This window comes from Elephantulus edwardii, unplaced genomic scaffold, assembly GCF_000299155.1.
Source record: "Elephantulus edwardii isolate Elephantulus edwardi_28Jun2011 unplaced genomic scaffold, EleEdw1.0 scaffold00182, whole genome shotgun sequence".
In the NCBI taxonomy this organism is placed as follows: Eukaryota; Metazoa; Chordata; class Mammalia; order Macroscelidea; family Macroscelididae; genus Elephantulus; species Elephantulus edwardii.
Genome location: NW_006399932.1, coordinates 6,542,471 through 6,569,825, shown reverse-complemented (window position 1 = coordinate 6,569,825; position 27,355 = coordinate 6,542,471). Strand labels below are relative to the sequence as shown.

Below are 27,355 nucleotides of genomic sequence, written 5' to 3'. Positions count from 1 at the left end.
GAATATACCACAGCTTCTCTAGCCATTCGTTTGTTGATGGACACTTAGGTTGTTTCCAACTCCTTGCTTTTGTGAACAAAGCTGTGATAAACATGGGTATGCATATATCTACTGGGATGTCATTTATGGTCTCTTTAGGGTATACTTCCAGTAGTGAAATTGCTGGGTCAAATGGTATCTCTATTTGCAACTTTTTGAGAAAGTGCCACATCGCTTTCCACAGTGGTTGCACCATTTTATAGGGAGTGTAGGTTTTATAGCTATCCTGTCTACCACGTCTTTTTTTCTCCCCTGTAGATAGCCATGTATGGAACACTTTTTTGGTTTATCTTTTCATTGGAAAATTATGTCAATACATATATACATAGACACATGTGAAAAAATAACACATATACATTAATAGATACATGTTCAGCCTAGTCCCTTTTCTTCCTTTTTTAGATGAATAATAGCTTGCTATGCACACTTTTCTCTACTTTGGTGGGTTTTTTCCCCCCAATTAAAAACATATCTTGGAGACTACTTCATACATTATATGGAAATGTTCTTCTTGTCTCTTTTTAGAACCTCATACTGTTCTGTTGTAACTTTGTTTAAATGATCAGCTGCCTGCTGCTGGGCATTTGAGTTGTTTTTCAGTCTTTTTCTATTATAAATAGGGTCTAAAGTGAAGAACCGTACACGTCATGACTGTATCTGGTCTTAGTTTATGTGTTTTTATTAAGTACAAAAATGATCCATCAAGTCCTGCTTGGGGCTTATAAACAGTACTTATTTTGCCTGTATTTCTTTAGGGTAAATTACTAGAAATGGAATTGATGGTCAAATGAATATGGAATTTTGTTAGAAGTCAAATTTCCTTTCCTCACTGGCATTTTATTCCACATTCTCACCAACAGTGTATCACAGTGCCTGTCTTTGTAACGTGACACTTAGAAAAAAGTTCTACCACTTGCTTTTTTTGCTAAATATTTCTCAAGGATTTTTCTGTGTATCCGTACAGAGACATTGTTCTTATTTTTTAGTTTTTCATTCTGGATTTGTCTCCAGATTTATTTAGTCAGCCCTCTATTGGTGGTCACTTGATCTCTTTCCAGTGTTTTCTTTCTTTTTTTTAATTTTATTTTATTATTTTTGTGTGAGTGTACCGTCAAATCAGATCTGACTGGTACAGGAGGAGATTGTCCCTCCTTCCCCGGCAGAGCATCTGGTGGATTCAAACCGTGCGCCTCTGGGATTGTAGTTGCATTTACAGTGTTTTCTAATACACAAAACCACAGTCCTTTTACCTAAGTCATTGTGTAGGTGGACAGGTCTACTAGTTCTTGTTGAGTCAGCTCTGGTTGTAGCTCTCCTTTGTGTATCAGAATTGTCCTCCAGAGGGTTTTCAGAAATTGGGTTTTTAAGAAGTGGCTATCCAGGCTTTTTTATTCCATGGTACCTCTGGGTAGGCTTGAACTTCCAACCTTTCTGTTGGGAGTTGAGTACATTAGCTGTTTGGACCACCCAGAGTTTCTATACAGGTAGACCTACTGGATATGTTATTAGATACAGAATTGCTAGTGTTATGCACTGAATTGTATCCCCCAAATATGTATTCTAAATTCTAACAAGTATTAGAATGTAGTTGTAATTCCATTTGGAAATAAGCTGTCTTTGTTACATTGAGGAGGCAGGATTAGCACACGGTATGTTTTGAGTTAATAAAATTTTGAAATAATAGAAGAGATTAACAAGAAACTAGGAAGCAGAGCTGGGAAGAGATGTGCCAAAGCCCATGAAGATGGTCTAGGAGCAGAAGCTTAGAAGAGATGGACCTTCTTCCAGGTAAGAGAAAAGATTCCCCAAAAGCCAACATCCTGAATTCAGACTTCTAGATAGCTGAATAAAGTCTCCTTTGTTAAAGCCACCCACTTGTGGTGTTTCTGTCATAAACACATTAGGTAAGTAAGATATAGTTTATAGGTTAACATTTCTTTAATCATTGCTTCCCATAAGTGTTGTAGAGTTTCCTGCTTAGTTTTTTTATCCTCATTCTTCATTCTCCTCTCTTGCTTGTAGTCTAGGCCCCAGCCACAGTGAACTGTTTTCCATTTCTTCAGCAAACAGCATATTTGCATTTCTCTGTGCTTTGGCCCTTTTGACCCTTTGCTTAGACTGCTTTCTGTTCTCTCTTCTCATCTACTTGGTAGACTCCTGTGCATACTTCAAGGCCACTTCACTAATGTCATCTTCTACCTTTAGCCTGCCACCCCTCTGTGTCCATGTAGCAATTTATTCGTGTCCCACTGTTGCTACAAATCAACTTAGCCACCGGAAACTAGAAGCAGAGGTCCTGGGTTCTGGGCTTGCCTTCCCCATTTGGAGCATATTTTGCTTTTAGGCCTCCTGAGACTTATTTTCTCACTTGCCAGATGGAGATCATAACATCTGCTCTGCCTGCTTCACAGGGCTTTTGTGAGGAACCTGTGAACGGACAGAGAAAAGCCGCTTGTGCTCTCTAACGAGAACATTATGAAGAGAGGCTTTTGTTTTTTGTTTTATTTGCTTGACTCATGTTGAGAGATATGATGCCTCCAAGTCTCTATTCCAAAAAACCTACCCAATAGCACATGCTTCTGCATCAACTTCTCGAACTTCCTCTTATTCTTTTACCCCGTCAGAGAGACACCTCTCTGTATCCCCTGTTCTTGTCCGAGGTGGAGAACTAGGGGCTTATTTCTATACTTGGGCCTGTGACCTACAATAGCTGTCATATGGCTTTCATAAAAGTTTTCCCATAGCATAAATGATCTCTTTACGCTGTGAAGTATGAGCACGCCCCCCCAGCATGCCATTTATTCCTGTCATTTCGTGACATTTTAAACATACATATCCTGAGGCTTCCCCCAGAAACCTCTCACTTGAGAGCTGAGGTCCTGGAATAACCATGAGCAAAATGTCATCTTCATTACTCATGTGCCCACACACCCTCCCAGCAGCTTCTTCCTTCCAGGCCATCTTTCCAGCTCATCCGCTTAGTCACCCAGCCATCATCCTATCAGTTGGTCCCTTGGTCTGCTCCATGCAGCTATAGTCTTGTTACATGCCAGGTTCACTTTCTTTAAGAATGTTGTTGTTATGTGCTTTTGGATCGACTGTGACTCAGAGTAGTGACCCTATGAACAACAGATCAGAATCTTGCCTTATTCTGTGACAAAGGGGGGGGGGAAGGATAAGATCCCCAGGATAGAGTTCCCCAGCTTCTAAAATTACACAGCACGTTTGTGCTCAGCTGCACAGTTCGCAGAGTGGAGTAGATTCAATTTATATTCTTTAGTGTCTCCTCTGGGTAGCTTCTGGGTGTTTATCAGTTTCTCTTTTGTTTTCAATGTAGGTTGGAAAATATAGCTCAAAAGAGGAAGACCCTCAATGAGATGGATTGATTCAGTGACTAGGGTATTGGGGGTAGGTGTGTCGAAGACAGTAAGATTGGCACAGGACAGAGCAGGGCTGTTGTACATAGGGTTGCTATGAGTCGCAAGTGACTTGATGGCACATAACAACAACAGCAACAACAACCTGAGTATACGTCAGTTCTCTGTGAGGATTCCCTTGTGCATCAGGGAATTTATTACTGCTGTGCCTGAACCCTCTCCCTCCACCCCAACAGTTAAGGTGTTTACGAAGCAGATAGAGCAACTATTTCTGCTTTGTGGTATGCAGGTGGCCCCGTGTCTGTCTGTCTGTCTGTCTGTCTGTGTGTATCTATGTTCAGGGCACATCTCTGAAAACCCCATCCATGAAAGAGCATCTTAAGTGGCTTGAATGCATATAGTACTATCCTTACATGATGAAACCTTCAACATAGGAAAAATCCATTCAACATTAAAATGCTATTCAAGAAAGAACATTGCATTTCATGCTTAGAAAACCACTTCAGTAAAAATCACCCAAAGTTTTCATTGCTCACAGCTTGAGCCCCAGATGTTAATTATACCCCAATTTATAAGACGGAAGGAATTCTTGATTGCTGAGTCAGGTTTGATAGATAATATTTTTTTCCCCAAAAGCATTTCGTATTGTTTGGCAATATTGCTTTTCTCTTATAAAGTTGAAAACTCTCATTTTTCCCTAGAAAGTTTTATTTTAAATGATATAAAGTGCTATGTAGATTCTGACTTCTTAAGGAAATTTGGGCCAACAAGATTTACAATTTGGGTAAACCTTTGGCAGATTATTTTTTTTTTAATTCACCAGTGTACAGAGAATTTACAAAAATAGACTGAAAATTACTAATGGTAGCTGGCAGCATTGCTAATAATATTATTGTCCAAGTGAGGGCTCCATTTGGGGGGGGGGATGCATCTATCTGCTTGTAATGTTGAGGCACATCTCTTTTTGTAGGGAAGCCTGAGTAATTCTGATCATATTTAAATCAGAGAAAGACAAACAAAGCTCCACAAACGAAGAACAGATGGTTTGACATTCTTTCTCTTTCCTTTTCTCATGTCTTTCCTTCAACCCCCAGGGCAGGTGTCCCAGCCTTGCATGGAGTGACAAGCCTCTCCTTTGGCATCGTGTGGAATAGCTTAAGGGGAGCTCTCTTTAGTTTGCCTTCCCCAATCCTGTGTCCACCCCCCTGCCTTTGCATTGCTCATCCTCAGAGATCTTAAAATGTCTGAAAAAGAGAAAGCTGCTCTTTTGAACAAGTGTTTGAGAGTGCTGTCCTCTGCTCCCAGCACTTTCCCCTGAGCTTGTTTAGACGTGTATGGAGCTTCTGGGCACGTTTTTGAAAGCCAGCCAAATAAAATAATGGGCAAGACATTGAGCTTAAGAAAGAAAAGAAATAAAGGAATGCATGAAACACAATATCTATAAGTGAAACATAATGTATATGAAGTTTGTATGCAAACCGATATAAAAATAATTTAAAAGAAAAGCTACAAGAAAAAGACAACTTTGTGAAATACATTGCTGCTTTAGAGTTGTAAATTTTCCAAACTGAACAACATTTCTCGAAAGCATCCCATTCTCCCTGCCATTTCTCCCACCCCGTGGAGTTGGCTGACTTGTCAGCTCCCTTCACAGTGGTTTCACTGGTGGTGCCAGCGTGGTGTTCACCATCTGAGAACAGTAGGAAAGGCACAATGGTTTCGTTTCATCATCTGAAGCATCTATTGTGCCAGAGTCTCTATTCTCTCTTTCACTAGGCAATATCCAGAAATACTGGAATGTGCTGGGGGTAGGTGACAGCATGAAGCTTATTGTACGTTTTCATTTTTTACACAATCACGTAACATAATAGAAGGCTTGCTTGGCAGAAGAATTGCCTTTTGTCTCTGCCCCCGTAGCCTTTTCAAAGCTCATCTTTCCATCCTCGAGTGTGGCAGGTGTTCCCCAGGGACAAGCACTGAAGAGTGGCAAGGTCAGGTCACAGTGCACCTATCAAAACATGATAAGCAGTAGGTAGTGCTGACACTGCAGAAATATGCCTTGCCCCCCACCACCACTCGGGGTGTTCTCATATTATTACATGGTTTTGTCATCTAGGAGTCGCCTGGATGAATGGATTTGCTTAGTGAGGGCTGGTGCGAGTGGCTGTGGGGCAGCGAGACAATTTGTGCATCTCTTTCTGGAGCTCAGTGGACAGCTTAATCATAGAAACCAACCCCCGAGTCAGCTCTGCAAACATCAGCCTTTTGAATGGTGAACATTTTCTTTCTCTTTTCCAGTGTAAATTGCCCAACAGCTTTGGCTAAGGGAGTGAAAAGATTCTGGTACATTGCAAGACAATTTCAGGTGCTTTTGGGATGTCTCCACTCCCACCCCCAGTAGAACTTTACCCACTACTTCAAATCCCATGACTTATTCTTCACCTCATTAATCATGTGGCCGATGTGAAGGTTGGTACATTTTACTTAAAAAATAATGGCTGCCTGCAGAATTTGTGTCCTGAATGACTGACTTTACAGTTTGCTAATTACATATTGTATAAATGTTCTTTATTTGGGTAGTTTGCTCCAAAAAAAATATGAGATGTGTTCATTCCTTACCCTTCTTTTACAGACCTGGTTGTGGTTGAACAACCAGTTGCCTTTGAGTTAATTGTGACTTCCTGCAACCCTGAGTGTACAAAGTAGTAGAAAATAATGAGATTTTCTTGGCTGTGGTCCCTCGGAAGCAAATCACCAGATTTTCCCAGGTATCTCTGAATGGACTTACATCATCAACCTTACATCACCAAACTCCAGGTTAAAATCCAATGGAGGGTGCGTGGTATGCAGTCATAGAGGGCCCGGGAGGCTCAGTCTTCTTCAGTTCATGCAGAAATACATCTACAACTTGAGGATGATCCCTGCTCCAAAGGGCAAGAGGAGGGTCTGGTTGCAGTGGTCTGTAGCAAGTGGTCAGCGGGGGCACAACTGGCTTACCTGGCCCCTTGGGAAACCCCTTCCTTCTTCATTATACTGAGTTTGGCCTAAAAAATGTCACATTGGCTGCACATATTTTAAACTCCCACATGAACCATATGGTCTTTTTGATTCAATTGTCAACATTTTATCATCAGTATTTACTGAGCCCTTGCTGTTCCCAGCCTTAATGTCATCACAGTCATCCCTTAAATGTCACAATAGGGGCCTCCCTCTCCATGCCTTTGACCCATCCTCATCTCTCTCCTTTCTGAGGATCGTGTCTGTCTGGAATACCTTGATGTCTGGCCCATTTCCCAAGGTCAAATCAAATGCCAATCCCTTGATAAAACTTCTGACTCATCTCTTGGTTTCATGAATGTGTTCTCTTTTTCCTTGATTCTCTGACCCTTCCTGATCCATACTTCCATTTCATTAATTCGTTCAGTAAAGGTCTGAGTGCCTAGTGTATACCATAAGTGGTATATATCCGTGGACTCAACAACAGAGTGCCCTGACCTACCAGAGCTTATAGGGAAGATAGCATAATAATAGTGTGTGCATAATAAATAGGCCAGCTATAAGGCTATATGGCATTTTCCAAGAGGGTATGATCTTATCATTGTTAAGTAGACATGGCTAAAGGGCTGCAATATATGGTTATAGTTTGTGGTTATAATAATTTATGCGTGTTTTGAGGTTTTGTTTTTACTTTTTAGTACATTTGTGTTTAAAAAACTGAGATTCCTTCCCTATTTATAGTTCTTTTTAAAATCTACATCCCTGGTGCTCCATTTGGAAGATGTAAGTCAATGCGAGGATCAGTTTCTCCTTCAGAGTGCAGTTTTGAGGTAGAAATGATTGCTATTTATGTGAAAGTTTACAAAACATATTGGTTTTTTATTCAATCATTCGTACACATTTTGTTCTACAACTTGTTTACAATACCTACAATGTAATGTCACTAATCCCACTTTCTCCCTGTAGTTCTCATTTTCATCAAAACTTCTGTTCTATCGCTTCCTGCCTTTAGGGCTTCCCCCTTGTGAAAAGTCAGCACTTTTGACCTTGTGTGGTTGGTTATTCTAAGGAGTCAGTGCCTCTCTGGCTACTGGTCACTTCAGAGGCTTGTCTGTTGTTTGCTGACAGTTGAACGACATGGGGAGTTGTTTTACAGGTGGAAAGAGTGGCTAACGGCCACGGTGAGTGGTACCACCAGTTTCTGTAAACACGGCTGTTAACACGGCTGTTCTATGGTTTTGAGTTTTGTTCCATAGCAGATCCCTTTGAGAGGAGCCTGTGGTGGCCAGGCACCATCTAGCTCTTCTGGTCTCAGGGTGTGGAATTTGAGGTTCATGTGGTCCCTTAGTTCTTCCACTAATTGTTTCAGCATGTGTTTGCTTTTCTTCCTCTTCTTTGTCCCAGAAAGGGAGCAATTAATAATTGTACCTTATATAACTGCTCATAGAAATCTTAATTATATAAAGAAGAACGCAGAATAACATGGTTATTTATTGATGTGGCTAAGCCAGGTTTTTGCTCTGAAAGAAAAATTTCCAACCCCTTTCCATCTTAATTCTAAATGTTTTCAGTTGCGATTCTGAGTAATTTGTATTTTTATTTTAGGGTGCTTAAAAGGGGATTTTTCAACTTTTTGCTACTAATATTTATTGTTGTTGTTAAATATAGTCAACTTGACTCATAGCTACACCATAAACTACAGATCTGAATCTTGCTTTATCCTGTACCATCCTCACAATCTCTGCTATGCCCAAGCCCATTGCTATATAGTCACTGGGTCAATCCATCTTGTTGAGGGTCGTCTTCTCTTTCTCTGACCCTTCCTATTTCCCAGCATGATGTCTTTTTTCAAGGACTTGTTCCTCCTGACAACATACCCAAAGGATATGAGACAAAGTTTTGCCATTCTTGCTTCTAGGGAGCATTCTGATTGCACTTTCTCCAAGACAGACTTGTTTGTCCTTTTGACAGCCCATGGGATATTCAGTACTCTTCACTAACACTACCAACTCAAAGACATCAATTTTTCTTCTGTCATCCTTATTCATTGTTCACCTTTAAGAAGCATGAGAAGATCATGGCTTGTATCAGGCTTACCTTAATCATTAAACTGACATCCTTGCTCTTTAGCATTTTGGAGAACATCCTTGACAACTTATTTTCCCAGTGCAACACATCATCTTTTGATTTCTTGACTGCTTTTACCAAAGGTGTTGATAATTGATCCAAGTAAGATGAAATCGTTAATAACAATCTTTCCTGGACCTGTTGGCCCAGTGGTGAAGAGTTCTGTTCTCTTGATGTTGAGATGTACTCCATATTAAAGACTATAGTCTTTGATCTTCTGCAGCAAGTGAAATGTTGGACAAAGTGAATACATACTTCGTTGTTATGTGCCATCGAGTTGCTTGCGACTCATAGCGACCCTATGTACAACAGCCCTAAACCCCGCTCTATCCTGTGCCAGTCGCACTGCCTCCAACACACCCATCCTGATTACCCCAGTCACTGAGTCAATCCACCTCATAGAGGGCCTTCCCCTCCTGCGCTGTCTCTCCCCCCTCCCGAGCATGATGTCCCTCTCCAAGAACCTCTCCCTCCTTACAACATGTCCAAAGTATATTAGACGAAGCCCCAGAATCCTTGCCTCCAAGGAGTAGCCTGGTTTAACCCTCTCCAGCATGAATCTGTTTGTTTTCTTGGCAGTCCATGGTACATTCAATACTCTTCTCCAGCACCACAACTCAAAGGCATCAATTCTCCTCGTATCCTCCCTAGTCATTGTCCAACTCTCTTATGCATAACAAGTGATTGCAAAGACCATGGCCTGTATCAGACGCACCGTAATCTCCAGACACACTATTGCTCTTGAGTACTTTAGAGCGGTCCCTAACAGCAGACTTTCCCATTTGCAATACGTTTTTTGATTTCCTGGCTGCTGGTGCCAAGAGTGTTGACTTTGAAAAATCACTTGAAAATGTCTGTTTATAAGATCATAGTTAAATAAATTTGTTATTGTTATAAAGTAACGTATTTATTGGGAAAAAGAATTACATAGTCAAAGGTTAAACTCACTTAAATGGCTATTTAAATAAATAAAAATTCAACATTGGGAAATGAATAAATGAAAATCTCAAGAATATATTTGACTGTCAATTTACCATACAAAATTCAAGGGACTTTTGACAACCTGTGGGCCTGATTAGCTTTCTGTTTTCAAGTATTATTTATAAAGTGAAAGAAAATTATCCTAGTGCAGAACAATGCCTATAGTAGATTGTAAAGATGTGCAGATCACCTGACAAATTAATGTGCAGGCTGAACGCCTTTCAGCTCTTACCTTCGTGTTAGAGTGTATGGGAAATCAATGCAGATAACATTCTGGTTTGCATTCCCTCAGTATAGCTGGGTGTTCAAGCAAAGAAAAAAAAAAATCTAAGGCTGCAGTTGATCCAGTGCTTTCAGTTGCTTAATTTAAAATGTAAATGCTGCTACTGCAGCTGATAGAATTCTTTCTCCTTTGAGAGCTAAGGCGCTCTGTGTAATTTAGAGCCCTGATTTCCATGCTGCAGCCTCTACACAAAGAGTCAATGGCCTAGACTCAGAATGCCCGAGTCTGGGGGCCCCTGTTGGATAGGCTGCTTTTCAGAGTGCTTTAGGGACTTTCCTGTGAACCACAATGTGCAGAGGGGGAAAGGAAGACTAGGTGCTGTGCTGAGTGGTTTCCCCAGCTCAGCCTCTCTGACCCACCATTTTTCCAGTCATGCCTTTTTCAAGGACTAGCACCTCCTGACAGTATGCCCAGAATACAGGAGGCAAAGTTTCACCATCCTTGCCTTTAAGGAGCATCCTGAAGATAGATTTGTTTGTTCTTTTGGCAGTCTATGGGTATTCAAGGGGGCATTGGTGGCCTAGTGGCAAGAATCAGTGCTGCAATCCCCAAGGCTTGTGGTTCAAACCCACCAGCTGCTCTGCAGGAGAAGGATGGGCAGTCTTCTCCTGTGCAATTAACTGCTTGTGAAAACCCGCTGGAGGATCAGCTATGTGTTGATTCCGAGTCAATGACGCACAACAACAACATGGGATATTCAGTTCTCTTTGCCAACACCACAGTTCAGAGACATTGATTCTTCTGCCATTCTTATCCATTGTCCAACTTTTACATACTTCCAAAGCATTTGAAAAACCTTGGCTTCAGGTGGACACACCTTAGTCTTTAGAGTGACATCTTTGCTCTTTAGCATCTTGGAGAGGTCTTTGAGAGCACATTTGTCCAGTGCAACATGCCTTCTGATTTCTTGACAGCAGCTTATATGGATGTTGATTGTGGATCTCAGTAAAATTAAATCCTTGACCTTTTCAGTCTTTTCTTCAACTATCATGATGTTGCCTATTGATCCAGTGGTGAGGACATTTGCTTCCTTGATGATAAAGTAGATTTTATACTGTAGACTGTAATCTTTTATTTTCAAGTGCTTGAAGTCTTTTTTACCTTCTGTCAGCAAGGTCATGGCATCTACATAAGTTGTCAATGAGTCTCCTTCAAGTAGTCCAGCTTTTAAAATTATTTGCTGTGCATGCAGATTGAGTAGATATGGAGAAAGTTTATGACCCTGGCGCTCATCTTTCCTGATTTTAAAACTTGCAGTGTTCCCTTGTTCTGTTTAAATGGCTGCTGCAGCTTCTGCGTAAGCACAATTAAGTGTTCTGGAATTCTCCATTTTTTTTCAATGTTATCTATAATTTATTATGATCCTAACAGTCAAATGTCTTTCCATAATTGATAAAACACAAATAAACATATATTTCTGTTTCTCAGCCAGGATCCATTTAATAGCAATAATGATATCTTTTGCCCCCACTCTGCATTTCAGACAAAGCATCTCAACTTTCGTCTGCTTTTGATGCTAGGCTTCTTTTAAAGACAGGACTCTACAACATTTATTTTTTATTTTATTTTTTTTAATAAACTTGTCTAGCGGATTTTTGCAAACGAGAATAAACTGCTGAGTTGGTTTGAAGTGCTGGTGACCATCAATGTTTATTGAAATGACCAACTACCATGATGTTAATCATGTTTAGGGTAACATATTAGCAGGTTACTTGGTTCAAGATGTTGTTGTCATATGCATAAGCACATTGGATAGATTACCTTGGACTAAACACACTGAAAATGGAGTGGGTAAGCAAAACTAAACACCAGTGTGACAACCTTTGAGTTGCATTGGGACTTGGGGTGGCTTTTAAATGTGAGTGTTCTTAAGAAAGCCTTTTCTTTTGTGGCTCTGCTTATAATGGTGTGATGGTTCAGCATATATTCAAAGGTAGGAAGAATTGGTACCTAGCAGGTAATAGCTTTTTATTTCCTGTCTCTATTTTTTAGTGCACATATATTTCAGTCGATCAAGTTCCAAGGACCCATGCTATCGTGATAAGCAAACCTGCCTGGCTTTGGGGGGCAGAAATGGGCGCCAATGAACATGGAGTGTGCATCGCCAATGAAGCCATCAACACCAGAGAACCTGCTGCTGAGACTGAAGCCTTACTGGGGATGGATCTGGTCAGGTAGGGAAGTTGAACTACATGGTGATTCTTAGCAACAGCTGCCCAGAAATTGGCTGGAAATCTGGATACTATTTATTGTTCCCAAATCTCTTAATCTCCCAGGGGTGATGCATGATTTTGACACAAGCATTGAGACAACAGTGGGAGAGTGGTGTTTCAGATTTGTAGATTTCACAGACTGTGCACATTTGGGTCACTGTTAGGTTGCATTGAATTGGAGTTTTCTTGATAGCAGTAGATCTGTGGCATTTGTGAATGTGCTTTCTGGTGGGGTCATTTTTGACCTGGATTGACACAGTTGAGGGATGTAGGCAAAGAAGATATACTTGGAACATAATGGTGTTGGGATCGTTAACAAAGTCTGGACCCTACCAAATGTGGGAAATAGATGACAGTGAGACTTTCCACATGGCTATTTCATTTTAATGCCTTTCCTGGTTGGGCTTGTCCAACTATTGCAATGAAAAGGGGTGTGAAGAGGACCTCTTACTTCAGGGGGCACAAGGGCTACAGGTCTCTGCATCCTGAGTGGGTATTCACGAATTGAGAGTCAAGACTCAGCTTTATACAGTTCAGTCAGGCAGGGGAGGATTCTGAGGGGTCATGTCTTACCAACCAGATCTTAAAAGTTAACCAAGAAACCCCACGGTTTCTTATGTTAAGTTCTGTGAGGCTCCTCCTAAGTGATGCGATTGCCCTGGACTACAGTTTGTCCGTCAAAGTGGGTTCTGTGGATTAGTGTTACCAATATTCCCTGAGAACTTGTTAGAAATGTAAATTCTGGAACCTGATTCCTGCAGTGCTTTAGGAAGCCTTGCACATGCTACATGACAAAAGCTGAGAACCACTACGCTAGAGGACCCTTTCTGTTGGTTGTCCCCTCGTTTGGGGGCTTAGTTTTTCCCTAGGCTTCTGCATGAAGTCACATTACTGACTTGGTCCTTGTTTGTTCTTTGTGCTGTGGTGCCAGGCCTTTGCTGGACAGCTCCTCTGAGAGCAAGCTTTTACACTTTCATCACATTGGGCAACCATCACTACTCATTTCCAAATTATTCCATCATCCTTAACAGAAAAGCAATGCTTCTTGAGCTAAGATCCTCCTTTCCCCCACTTCCTTGGACCCTCAATAACCATTAACAGACTTTGTTCCATTTTTGCCCATTCTAGATGTTTCATAAGCATCCCTGGTGGTTTAAGTGGTTAAACATCCAACTGCTAGCCAAAAGGTTGATGGTTCAAACTCACTCAGCGGCTCCATGGGAGAAAGACGTGGTCTACTTCTATAAAGCTTGTTGTTGTAATTAAGTGCCATCAAGCTGAGTCTGACTCTTAGTGACTTCATGAACAAGAGATCTGAACTCTGTCCCATCCTGCACTGGCTTTATCATCCTCAATACATTTGAGTCCTTTGCCACAGACACTGCATCAGTTTATCTCATTCAAAGTCTTCTTTCTTTTGCTGACCCCCACCTTCCTATACATGATGTCCTTTTCCAAGGACTAGCCTCTCCTAATATCATATCTAAAATACATGAAATGAAGCTCTGTAATAATTAGAACCTAGAAAAGTCTAAAAGGCTTATGAGTGGCTGTGAGTCAAGATCTTTTCGATTGACAGATGATTCATAGAAGTGGGGTCATATAGTATTTCTCCGTATGACTGACATATTTCTCTCTAGATAATGTTTTCAAGATTCATCCACATTGTATGTATCCTATGCCAGGATCATTTATCTTTATGTACAAATAATATTTCTTTGTATGTATGTAACACAGTGTGTTTATCCATTCATTTTTGAAGGACATTTATGTTGTTCCCATATTTTGGCCACTGTAAACAGTGTTGCAGTGAATAATGCTGTACAATATTTTTGCTTGTGTTTCTGCTTTCATTTCTTAGGGATATACTTAGGATTGCTCTTGCTGGGTCCTATGGGAATTCTAGGTTTTACTTTTTGAGCAAGTGCCAAACTCTTCCACAATGACTAGCCATTTTAAATTCCCAAAAGCAATGAATGGTGCTTCTGATTACTCTACAGCTTCATCAACATCTGTTGTATTAAATTATGTTTGTCATTGTCATTTATTATGCAATTGAAGTGTTCCCTCATTATGGTTTTGATTTGCATCACTAATGACTAATGATGTTGAGTTTTTGCATGTGTTTTTTGGCCACGTGCATCATGAGAGAAAGATGAGGCAGTTTGTTCTGTAATGACTTCCTGTTTTGGAGTCCTGTGGGGCAGCTCGACTCTGACCTGCATGATTCTGTGAGTTGAATTGGCTTGATGGTGGTGGTTTATTTTGAGATGGGCTTTCTCATATCATTTCCTTTAATCCCCCCCCCCCAGCAACCTAATGACATAGTTATGTTAGATACGCAGTTTTGTTATTGCTTGGTTGAGGTTCCCCCCTCCCATGATCCTGGCATGAAGGGTCAGGGAGGGAAGTCAGAATTGTGTCTGTGGATGAGTCCTGAGGTCCTGCTGTGCACAGGGACATGGGAGACATCTAGTGAGGACCAGTGCCTGTTCTGGGAGCCTCAGTGTAGAGATGAACATGTCGAACGTCAGGAAAAGCAAGATGATCGAGTTAGAAATGGCAAAAGCTCAATGATAGCTTCTGAAGAAGGGACTATTGCCCTGTTGAGGTGTTTACAAGTGAAGTCTCTGATTGTCATTGTTGTTGAGTGCCATCAAGTACAACTCAAAGTGACCCTATGAATGAAATTCCTGAATCCTGTTCTATAACTATCGTTTCTCTAATATTCATAGAGTTTTCAAAGGTCTATTGTTTAAGAAGTGGATGCCAGTCCTGCTTCCAAGACTGTCTTAACATGGGAACTCTACCAAACCTTGTCCACCATGGGTAACCGTTAGGGCATTTGGCACACTAGTGGCACAGGGTTCAGCATCACAGCAACCCCAGGTTATCTCAGTATAGCAGACTGACATATGAGTGCTGTACCACTTAGGAGAATGTTCTTCCCAAACACAGTTAACACTAGGCCTGAGGGCTGCAGGCCACCCAACTATTCAGTAAAATCAAGAGAACCTTTCTTCCAGAATCCAGCTGCTTCACGCATGAGCCTCTACACTGGGGACTTAGTCAGGGCCCAACTGACAGCTGAACATTAGACTCTTAAGCCAGTAGGTTTGTAGTTCAAACTCACCTGCTCACTCACCCCTTCCTTTGAGTGAGAACCGACTCCTGGCTGGCCCTTCAGTTGGTTTTTAGATGCTGTTAAAGGGCATGAGAGGAGAATGCCCATTTTTCTCCCCTGGAGGTGCTGGTGGATTCACAGTAAAAAGGTACTGGCTTTGCATTCACAACACAACTTCCAATGGACCGTGGCACCAGAGTGTCGTTTTGAAAGGACACAATCTTGAAAACTCCATGGACACATGGGGTTGGCCATGAGTTGGAATTGAGCAACTATCCTCACCTGTTCTTGGCACTTGTTTGCATGGACAGGTTGGGCCCTGCCGAGGCCCTGGAAGTACTGAGAGAGTGCGCCTGGAGTCCACCAGAGAGCTGTGGGAAGGAGGGTGGAGACTGGTGTCATGGTAGGCTAGGTACCAGACTTCTGAAAAAGAACAGCATTGAAAATGCTATGAAGCGCCATTCTATTCTGATGCATGCAAAGGTGCCTTGAGTTGGAGTTGACTTGATGGCAATTGGTTTTATTTTAATGGCCGAGGTGACACTGGTCAACAGAAATGGCTACTCAATTCTGTCTTTTAATGGGTTTTCTCTTTCATTTTAGGGTTTAATGTCATAACTCACCATCTTATAACCAAGTCTTCCTAAATAAGCGTAACTTGAAATGCAAAAGTCGGAAATGAATGCTTGCATTATTGCCTGATTATGAAAATAAGCCTGTTATAAGTCAGTAGCATATAATTGCATTATCTTTTTTCTTCCTGATATCACATTGAAATGACCATTTAGAAAACATCAGATTGGGTGACTTTTAATAGCTGTTTCTTCTTAAATGGAAAATTTAGTGTTCAGTCCACCACTTTATCAGGCTCATTGCCTCTGTTCCAAGAATCCTGTTATGCAGCTGGACTTCGCATATGAAGGAACAAATGAATGATAGCCATGTACTGAGTACATACTAAGTATCACCCTCTTTCATATCAGCCTGAATAGGAGATAATATTGTTTTCACTTTACAGATGAGAGAACCAAGGTTTGTCTCTTGATGGTGTAGTCTGTAGGGCTTTATACTGTTAACCCAAGACAGTGCCTCTCTGGCTGTTCAAACCCACTGGCTACTCTGCAGGAGAAAGATGGGCAGTCTCTGACTCACAGCTCATAAATGGGTCCCGACCTGATGGCAATGACTCTGACTTTGACATTACCTCAGATAGGCTGCCATTACTGATCAAGCTAGAACCAGAAGGTCTTTAAACTCTGAAACATGTTTGTCTGCCACATTTAGCACTTTATATTTTCACCTTCATTATTCATAGAATCTATCTGCATGGGGGCCAAATGATCTAAATACTCATTTTATAAAACCAGAAATCTCACTGCCAGTGAGTCAGTTCTTCCACACGACAGCCCTCTATCGGATCTCTAAGCTGTAAATCTTAGTGAAAGGAGACTGTCAGGCTTTCTTCCTCAGAACAGCTAATGAGTTTGAACAGCCAACCTTTCAATGAGTAGCCCAACCCACTCTGCTATGCCACCAGGGGTCCTTTTAAAAGTCACATAAAATCGAAGTCCAGTTATATTATGTAACCTGCCAAGGTCTATCCAGAAGAGCTAGGCTGATAAGTAATAAGAAAAATGTGTCATGTTCTCACCAGCCATCCATTCTTAGTATGACCTCTAAGCAGATTCCCAGAGGACAGTGGCTGGTAGGTACACTTGGTATCACTAAGCAGAATTCCTAGTCTAGACTTGCTGAGGTCAAGGCTCGCTTAGGTGGTTGTTCCCTTTTTCTCAGAATAGAGGCAGAAGAAAGAAAAGCCAAGAAGAGAAAAATCTAGAAAACTAAACTGGCCAGCTCCAAGGAAAAGAGTAAGAAAGAGAAAAAGAGGTGGCTGGAATTTCTTTTGTTAGAGGAGAAGTCACTCTTGTGTGTGGATAGGGGATGTCGAAAGACAGAAAACACCCCATATTTATTATCTGAATGCATGAGAAATATTTTCTGCCTTAAAAGCTGTTGGTTGGTTTGTATATTTGTATTAACATATTTATACATCTTGGCATGATTCATAATGTAGTCTTGTCTCAGTCTTCTGTCATTATTACCATGGGAATATGTACTTTGAAGAGGCTGAGGTGAACTCCTTGCTTCCTTACTTAAGGCTTGGCTTAGAAAGAGGAACAACAGCAAAGGAAGCCCTAGATGTGATTGTGTCCTTGTTGGACGAACATGGACAAGGTGGAAATTATTATGAAGATGCAGACTCCTGCCATAGTTTCCAAAGTGCATATCTGATTGTGGATCGGGAAGAAGCCTGGGTTCTCGAGACCGTAGGGAAGTACTGGGCAGCCGAGAGGATCACAGGTGAGTGGACGTGGGGAAGGAAGGATTCGGAGGCTGGGTGGATGGAGCTTTCATCAGCAGGGTCTGACCTAGTACAGGTCCTCAGCTTATATTGACTCTCTCTGTTCTGGATCCTCATGCCTAAACATGCCTCTCATCCCTTGGTTTTGCTTCCATGTTAGAACTTGGAGTTTCTTGAACCTGGAGTCATGAAGTATTGACACTTGGGAATTACACTCCAAACATTTCATATTTCTGTTTGCTTCCTGGACAGGACTCAATTTGGACTCACAGTAGCTCTGTAATACAAAGTCTTACATTGTGTATTGGTCAAGGTCAATGGTGATTCTCCATTCAGAATACGGTCAATGAGTGAATATGGTCAAGGGTCATAATAAAGTTAAGGGGAAATTACCAGTTGATCTTGTAAGGACTATTGAGTGCTGTGCTGGAACCACAGAACCATTTCCCTGTGAGAGCCAGTTCCTGAAAGAGTGAAGGACTAGACAGGACCCAGAAGGATGGACTTGCTGCTCAGTGGCCTCAAAGCATCTTGTTTTTGAGATGGTTCTAGGGAAGTCGTTGTTAGAGGTGAGGCCAGCATCACCATAGCATCTTCATCATGATTGGATGGGATCTCAGAACAGGTGTAAAGGCTTCCAAGAAGAAGGGAAGAAGAGGTTATATGGGGCAAGTGGCTGCCAAAGCCCCTCCTAATTGTCTTTCACACTTGACAATAAGCACAAGTTGTGTGTGCTGCCATTAGCCTTCCCTGCTCCTTTGCAGACATGGCTGGTAGATCATGGCATTTTTTTTTCATTGACACTATGTGTTGTCTCTCTATATTTTTCTCAACTGAATTTACCAGAAAGATCTTCCGTTTCATCAGAAGCAATGTTAGGAATAATTGAAACCCTTCCTTAAGGATGATTGGAACAGAATCTGAGCTGAATTAGAAGCAGATTCACTGCATTAGTTGTGAAGCACGTCTATTATTTTCTGTGATCGCCATCAACCTAAAGATCAAGCTGCTGTGTTAATAAACACATTGTACTCAATACAATGCAGTCCATGAAATCCTGCCTGTGGCTTCCTAGATAAGCTGTGCAAAGGTTGGGTCTGCCTAGAGGCCGGAACAGTTTCTTTTAATCCTCATACAGATGCGGAAGGGCTGGTGGATCAGGTCTAGTCTCAGTTAACAGTCTCAGAGGTTTTCTGCGACCCGTATTCCTGCCAGAACATGCTGCTTTGTGGGTACCAGGTCTCCAAACATTCTGAAATGCAAGAACTTTAAACTCCTTTGTTAAGATCCTCTCCTGCTACAATTTTTTCTCTACACTGGTCCTCAGCCAGGCTCTGATTACAAGTTGCTGGGTAGTGATGGCTTCATTGTGGCTTCTGTTTTTGGCTGTATTTTTCATTCTAATTCATTCTTCAAGAATTTGGAAGCTTAGCATGCCTCTTGGAAGCAGCGAATATGAATGACCCTTTTGAGCTCCAACTGATAACTTGTTAGTATTTGCATTCTAGACAGTGTCTTGGAGCTGAAAGGTCAATTCATCCTCTCTGTGTATTTTTCAGTTCAAGCTTTAGAGAAGACACAGCAAGAGAGAATTTCTGGCTTAAACTTCATTCATGGTGGTGAATGTACACAGAATGCATGTGTTTTTACTTTAGCTTATTTAGCTGCATTTCTATGAAAAAAAGGAATTCACATAGATTTTTCTAATACACACAGACATGCACTCACAGGCATATCCCTTTATTTTAAGAGGTGATTATCTGTATTATTGCATTTTTCTCTAGTATTATGAAAAAGAGTTAAATTAAAAAGTATCTTATTTTTTAAAAATTAAATGTATTTGGGTAGCTGGATGATGATGGTGTAAGATTTTTCTCTAAGTGAAACATAAACAAATTGAGGAAAAGAAACCTCTATGAATTCAGCCTTCATAGGCTTTATTAGTAACACTAACAGTGGGCTTTAATCAAAGCAGAAAGTGTGAGGACGTCACAGAATTGGACGATGTTTCATTGTGTTATACACATGGTTAGTGTGTTTAGCGCTGACTCGACAGTATCATTAGGAGCACCTTATCTCCTTCAAAGAGTTATTTACTTTTTGTGTATGTTTAGTAATAAATACTTAGGGTCTATTTAGCCAGAATGAAGAGCTAAGTGTGTTTCCTTCTAATTGTGAATTCAGATCACAGTAAAATGATCATTGCACTTTTGAAACATGATAATGCCTAGTCAGGACTGTTTAAACCTTCTGGGTTAAGGGAGTATTGAAGGGTGAGACTGCCTGTAAATTTCTTTTTTGTTGATTAATTCTGTTATGTGTATTCTCAACTAAGTCTTGCCCTTTCTACAGAGGGAGCAAAGTGCATTTGTAATCAGCTTTCACTCACCACGAAGATTGATGCAGAGCATCCTGAACTCAGGAATTATGCTCAGAATCAAGGCTGGTGGACAGGAGAAGATGAGTTCAACTTTTCCAGTGTGTTTTCTATAGCTGATGATCAGCTAGACTGCTGTGCAGGCAAAGACAGCTTAGAAAAACAAGAAGGTGAGTGGGCATGTGCCTTATGATTCTATAGCCTGTGTCCTTCAATTATATCACTAAACTTTTCTGAACTTAGGAGAGTGAGAAATGCAAGGGAGTAGAGAGTGGGTCTTGCATGTAAAGACCAAAACTGTATTTAAAATCACATTAGGGAAAAAGACCACTTGTATTTACTTTTTATAGTACTTCCTCATCCACGGATATCTGTTACTCATCTTAGGATCTTCTTGTGTTGATTGTAGAATCCTTTCTTCCATGAGCATTTGTTGAGCTGAATTGTTAAATTGAAGTCTCTTAATGAGTCTACTATCTTCCACATAGTTACTGACTTAAGAGTTCACATTTAGAAATGTAAAGACTGGGTCACTTGTTAATTTTTGTGCCTGAATGAAAGCTTGGTAATTAAGCGAAACGGCTATGTTTTGTATTTACTAATGATAAATATATTTTGTGAGTCAAATACTTTTGGTCATTTAGCATACGGATCAGTAAACCTATGAGCAACTTCCTGATTTTATAAATAAAGTCCTATTGGAACACAGTTGAATCCGTTCTTTTATATATAGTTTATGGCTCTTGTAAAACTGCCACAGTGCTGAGTAGTTGCATAGTTGTGAAAGAGAAGTTGTAACATGAGCTGTATGACTCATAATATTTAAATAATTACCTCTTTAAGAAAAAAATAAGTGCCTTCCTATTTAGAGATTTTTCTGTAGAACTTAATTGATGTATTCTGAGGAAGAAGATTTTAGAAGTTGTTGTTATGCGCCGTCAAGTCACTTGCAACTCATAGCGACCCTATGTACAACAGCCTTAAACTCTACTCTCTCCTGTGCCAATTGCACTGTCTCCAATACACCCATCCTACTTCAGTAGGAAGGAGTAGACTGGGATAGACTGTCCATCATTCTCCCTGCAAGTTTGCTTGTGAATTAAAACCACAAGAGACACACAGCCCTCAGTTCGAATCCACCAGATGCTCTGCGGGAAAAGGAGGAGCAATCTCCTCTTGTGCCAATCAGATCCAACTCGATGGTACACAAAATGGGGAGTGGGAAAGACATTCTTAGCCTTTTTCGTTAGCAGCACAACAAACACACTACAGACCCCAGAGCCAGAACTCCTTAAAACTTGCACTGGGAGAATCTGCTGTCAGGGACCTCTCCAGAGTACTGAGAATCAACCATGTCAGTCTAGAAACTAAGGTGCAACTGATGCAGGCCATGGTCTCTGCAATTACTTGCTATGTATTAGAGACCTGGATTATGACTAAGGATGACAGAAGAAGAACTGATACCTTTGGTTTGTGGTGCTGGAGAAGAGTACTGAACATACTATTGTTGTTGTTGTTATGTGCCATCGAGTCACTTGTGACTCATAGAGACCCTATGTACAATAGCCCTATACTCTGCTCTGTCCTGTGCCAGTTGCACTGTCTCTGACACTCCCATCCCGATTATCCCAGTCACTGAATCAATCCACCTCATAGAGGGTCTTCCCCTCCTGTGCCGTCCCTCCACCCTCCCAAGCATGATCTCCTTCTCCAAGGACCGGTCTCTCCTCACAACATCTCCAAAGTATGTTAGACAGAGCCTCAGAATCCTTGCCTCCAAGAAGCCACCCGGTTTAACCCTTTCCAGGATCAATCTGTTTGCTTTTCTAGCAGTCCATGGTATTCTCAATACTCTTCTCCAGCACCACAGCTCAAAGGCATCAATTCTCCTTCTATCCTCCTTGGTCATTGTCCAGCTTTCTGATGCATAACAAGTGATTGTGAAGACCATGGCCTGTATCAGACGCACCTTAGTCTCCAGAGACACACCATTGCTCTTCAGTACTTTGGAGAGGTCCCTAACAGCAGACTTTCCCATGGCAATGCGCCTTTTAATTTCCTGGCTACTGGTGCCAAGAGTGTTGACTGTGGAGCCAAGCAAACTAAAGCTGTGTACAATCTCAATCTCTTCACCATCCATCCTGATGCTGCCGATTGGTCCAGTGGTGAGAATCTTTGTCTTCTTGATATTGAGCTTCAATCCATGTTGGAGGCTGCAGTTCTTGACCCTCTGAAGCAAGTGCTTCAGGTCCTCCTTAGTTTCAGCAAGTAGGGTGTGTCATCTGCATATCGCAGGTTGTTGATAGATCTTCCACCAATCCTGATGTGACATTTCTCCTCATAGAGCCCAGCCTCCTAGATAATCTGTTCTGCACACAGTTTGAAAAGTTATGGAGACAGGACACATCCCTGGTGTACGCCCTCCCAATTTTGAACCATGCAGTGTTTCCTTGCTCTGTTCTGATAACTGCCTCTTGGTACAAGTATAGGTGTCGCATTAGCACGATCAAGTGTTCTGGGATTCCCATTCTTCTCAGAGTCAGCCACAGTTTGTTATGATCCACACAGTCAAATGCCTTTGCATAATAAATGAAACACAGATAGACATTCCTCTTGTATTACCTGCTTTCACCTAATATCCATCTATCATTATCTACAATATCCCTAGTACCACGACCCCTTTCAAACCTAGCCTGGACTTCTGGCAGTTCTTTGCTAATGTACTGTTCCAGTTGTTTTTGGATAATTTTCAGATAATTTCCCATTTTAAAATGGGAACTGTAAGAACTCTATTCTAAGCTGAAAATTAAGTTAGCTTAAGTGTAGGAAGACCTTTGATGAGATGGGTTGATTCAATGACTGGGGTAATGGGGGTGGGTGTGTCAGAGGCCATAAGATTGGAACAGGATAGAGCAGGCTTAAGTGCTATTATACATAGGGTCTCCATGAGTTGTAGGCAACTTGATGGTACATAATGACAACAACAACAATTTGTACTTTGTATAGATTAGTCTAGGAAGCTCTGGTGGCTTTGTGGTAAGGTGTTGCACTACCAACCCAAAGACTTGCAGTTTGAATCTACTAGATGCTCAATGGAAGAAAAATGGGCAGTCTCTTCCTGTTGTGATTTTCAGCCTCTTCAAACCCATTGTGAGTCAGTTCTGGCTTGACAGTATATAACAACAATGGACTAATCTTGCCAAAAGCATCACACCTAAAATCTGATGAATCCTTTGAATCTAGCTGTTGGTTTATAGGAAATACAAAGGACAGAGGAAAATATGAAATAAAATAATGGAATTGCCATCTGAAAAATCAGGTACTAGAAATGTTACAGCAAAGATAGTCTGATTTCTCCAAGGACTAAAATGAAAGGGAGGAAAATGAATGGAAAACATTAAAGAGGCATGATGAAACTTTTGGATCCTGATTGAAATCAATGAACTTAGAAAACATGTGTTAAACACTGAAAAAATTTGAAAACTGAAGAAATCAAGGACTTACCCGTTTGTTCATTTGTCATGTTGTAAACAGATTTATAAAGTGAATATGTTGTATTAGCAAACTTGAAAGTGGTGCTCTGATTCTGACTTTGTGAACATACCTGTTTATGACTCAACAGTTGGTTTTTTTTTAACAAAAAGAATTTTCATTTTATTTCCAATTTCCTCTCATTTAGAATTCATTCTGTTACATCTTTAAAGACTTATTGCATCAAATCTTAATACAAAGGACACTGGACCTTAAGAAAGAGGTCCACCCTCATCTTTCTGATCTGGGGCAGTTATCATTCTTCTTATGTGTACTCTGCTAACATTACCACTAAAACCAAGACATCGTCTTAGTTTCTGCAGTTTTAGCATAGTGCTTATACAAGAAGGAATGTGAATCAATAGCTTTTAAATTAATTGTAAGAAGAAGGGTGAAATAAAGAAGATTCTGTGTGATCAGAGATGTTTATCAATGTATCTGAAGCCAGAGCCAACAGTCCTAATGGCTCCAAATGTTCTAATTCCTCTGTGTGTGTGTGTGTGTGTGTGTGTGTGTGTGTGTGTGTGTGTATCTTACCATAGACAAGTCATTTTCCAAATATAATATTGACTCTAACCAACAAGAATTTTTATGACCGAGAACATGTTGGAATGCACATATCTGTACTTGACTTTCCTAGGAATATTGTTCAATTGAATTAGTGCAGTGGCTGAAGTATAGTTGTGTATATGAGGTATATGTGTGAGATGTATACACACACAGAGAAAAAGTACTCAAAATAATGTGGCTCAAAAGGAAAAGGGAAAAAAGAAAAGAAAGGTTTTTTTACCATACTATAGTTCAGAACAATAATATCAACATAGAGAGAGAGATCAGCTGGCCCAGTGGACAAAAAGCGATGCTACCAAGCCAAAGGTGGGTGACTTCTAATATGCGGCCGTCAGGCCTGTCTTTCATTGTTTTTGTTCAGACATTCCTCTAGGTCATATAGCCCTGGTGTACAAGTTGCCATACTGCGGTCACTTTTGGCTGCTGTGAGGCTGAACACTGTGACACTGATGTGTCAAATGTGTTAATGGTTGGCTACCCAGTGTGGACAGAGAGTGGGGTGGAGCTCCCCGATTAAAACAAGCTTGGAAGGAGGAGTGGCATCTACTTCCATAATAGCTTGCCTCCGGAAACCCTATGAACCTGGAGAGAGGATGAAAGGCACCCCAGAGTTGAGGACTCTCCTTCATATGGTCACTATGAGTTGCCTGCGACTCGATGGCACTTAACAACAACATAGTTCAGAAAGGATGAAAGTCACACAAGTGTTGAGGACTTTTGTTCATAAGGTCACTATGAGTCACCTATGACTTGATGGCACTTAACAACAATAACATCAACATAGAGAGATAAGTTAGCCTAGTGGACTGAAAGTGATGCTACCAAGCCAAAGGTGGGTAACTCTAAATCCACAGCCCTCAGGCCTGTTTTTTCATTGTTTTTGTTCAAACATTCTTCTAGGTCGTACAGCCCTGGTGTGTCCACTTGCCATACAGCGGTCACTTGTGGTTGCTGTGAGGCTGAACACTGTGACACTGATGTGTCAAATGCATTAATGGTTACCCATGGTGGACAGTGTTTGGTGGAGCTCCTCGATGATAACAAGCTTGGAAGCAGGGGTGGCTGGCATCTACTTCCAAAATAGCTTGCCTCCGGAAACCCTATGAACCTGGAGAAAGGATGAAAGTCACACAAGTGTCGAGGAGGACTCTCCTTCATAGGGTCGCTATGAGTCGCCTACAACTCGACGGCACTTAACAACAGCAGAGCATAGTCCAGATGTCTGTGCACGAGGCTGGTAGCTGGTCTGGTAGATTACTCAACATTTGGCTTCTATTTGTGTCTACCTGTTGCTACCTCCCAGCCAGTAAGAAGAAGGGGAAAGAAAATTGGCAAGCGATCATTCCTTTTTATGGATATGATGAGGGAGATTTCATTCATCTCTGTTCATAGCTCATGGATCAGAATTTATTAAATGGCCACACTTGCATGCAGGAAAGCCATATAGTCTGGAGTTGATTAGTCATGATTCCAGCTGTAGTGTCAGAGATTCTATTAACTATAAAGCAAAGGAAGTTAATGAAGTTTGATTAGCAGCTAGCCACAGTTACAGAAAGCCTCTTTTGCTTTTATTTTACAGAAATCATCAATGTGCAAACTATGATTGACATCCTGCGGGACAAAGCCAGTGGAGTCTGTATAGACTCAGAGTCTTTCCTCACCACAGCCAGCACCGTGTCTGTGCTGCCTCAAAATAGAAGCTCACCATGCATCCACTACTTCACTGGGACCCCAGATCCATCCAGGTTTGTCTGAGACACAGCAAGGCAGGCAGGAAGTGTACTTCCTGGGAAAGTTCATTCACCAAGTATACCCCAAGTTCACCAACTGTATCCTAGGTTCCTGTTCCATGTACACTCTTGTCTAGCAAGATTGCATTCTTCTGCCTCCCAGCACAGGGAACTTTGATTAACAAAGCTCATAGAACTTGTTGTTAGATGCTGTCAAGTTCAGTGTGACCAATATTGACACTAGGAACAACAGATCTGAGCCCTGTCCTATCCTATGCCAACCTTGTAATTTCTGACACATTTGAGCCCACTGTAGCAGCCACTGTGTCAGTCAATCTGGTTGAGGATATTTCTTCAGTTTGCTGAACCTCCACCTTTCCAAGCACAATGACTTTCTAAGAACTAGCCTCTCCTAGCAACATGCCCAAAGTATGCAAGACAAAGCTTTATCATCTTTACCTCCAAGAAGCACTCTGGCTGCACTGTCTCTAAGACCTATCTATTTGTTCTTTTGGCAGTCCATGGGATATTCAGTATTCTTCCCCAACACCACCACTAAAAGGCATCAATTTTTCTGTCATTCATTGTCCAGCTCTCACATTGTATAGCAAGCGATTGAAAAGACCATGGCCAGAATCAGGCACACCGTAGTCCTCAAGCTTACAGCAATGCTCCTCTATAATGTGGAGAGGGTCCTGACTGCAATTTTTACAATCATGGAATTAAATTGTTTAACAGGTATATATTGAGTGTATATCGTGATATAAGATAGTGCTGTAGATAAGAGAGCAAAGATTAATAAGAATGCCCAAGACTCAAACTATCCAATTGTTATGAATTTGAGGACAAAGACCACAGGCAATGTAGACTGAAGCAACTTCAAGTATATGGCCTTTCTATTTTAAGAAGTTACTTTCTGGCCATGTACTTCAGCTAAAAGGTAGCAAATCACCGTGGTTAAGAACCTAGCTTCTAGAATAAATACATGAATCCCACCTCTATCAATTTGTTGTTCTTATGGGCTAATGTGTCCCCAGGAAATATTGTCCATCTTTCTCCCTCAGAGCAACTGGTAGACAGATTCGAACCTTTGGGTTAGCAATGAGTGATTTACTCAGTAGGTCACCAGATCTCCCTCCTCTAACAATTGTTGCTGTTGTTTTGTGATCGAGTCAGAACCAACTCATAGCTGACCCTCCAGTAGGGTATCAGAGGTGGTGAATTGCATGGAAGGAGATTGCTCACATTTCTTATGTGGAACACCTGGTGGATTGAGCCACCTATGTGTTTGATGGCAGTGCAATTCCTTAACACTAAATCACCAGAGTTCCTTAGTAGTTACTTAATCTCTGTAATCGTCAATGTCTTTATCTGTACAAGAGCTGTCATACTAACCCTTCACTTTATATTTTTATCAATGATTAAATTATTTAAGTCAAATGAATAGTACACTTTTTTGTGGCTGTATACCTTAGGTCAGAACTGACTCACAGTTGACCCCTCTACTGACTTTTCAGAGGCTGTAAATCACACGTAAGGAGATTGCTCATCTTTCTCCCAAGGACCAGCTATGGGATTTGAATCATGTATCTTCAGACTAGCAGTGCAACTCCTTACCACTAGGCCACAGGAACTCCCTGTAGT

General features: G+C 41.1%; 1 protein-coding gene across 1 annotated transcript in view; it reads left to right on the top strand.

The window, feature by feature from the left end:
- SCRN1 (secernin 1) overlaps positions 1-27,355 on the top strand; it is a 45,354-nt gene that overhangs the window by 1,183 nt on the left and 16,816 nt on the right. Inside the window, exons 2-5 of the mRNA XM_006896126.1 lie at positions 11,797-11,978; positions 17,300-17,502; positions 19,856-20,050; positions 25,561-25,726. Coding sequence (XP_006896188.1) covers positions 11,797-11,978; positions 17,300-17,502; positions 19,856-20,050; positions 25,561-25,726 — 746 coding nt within the window. The remainder of the gene's footprint in view (positions 1-11,796; positions 11,979-17,299; positions 17,503-19,855; positions 20,051-25,560; positions 25,727-27,355) is intronic.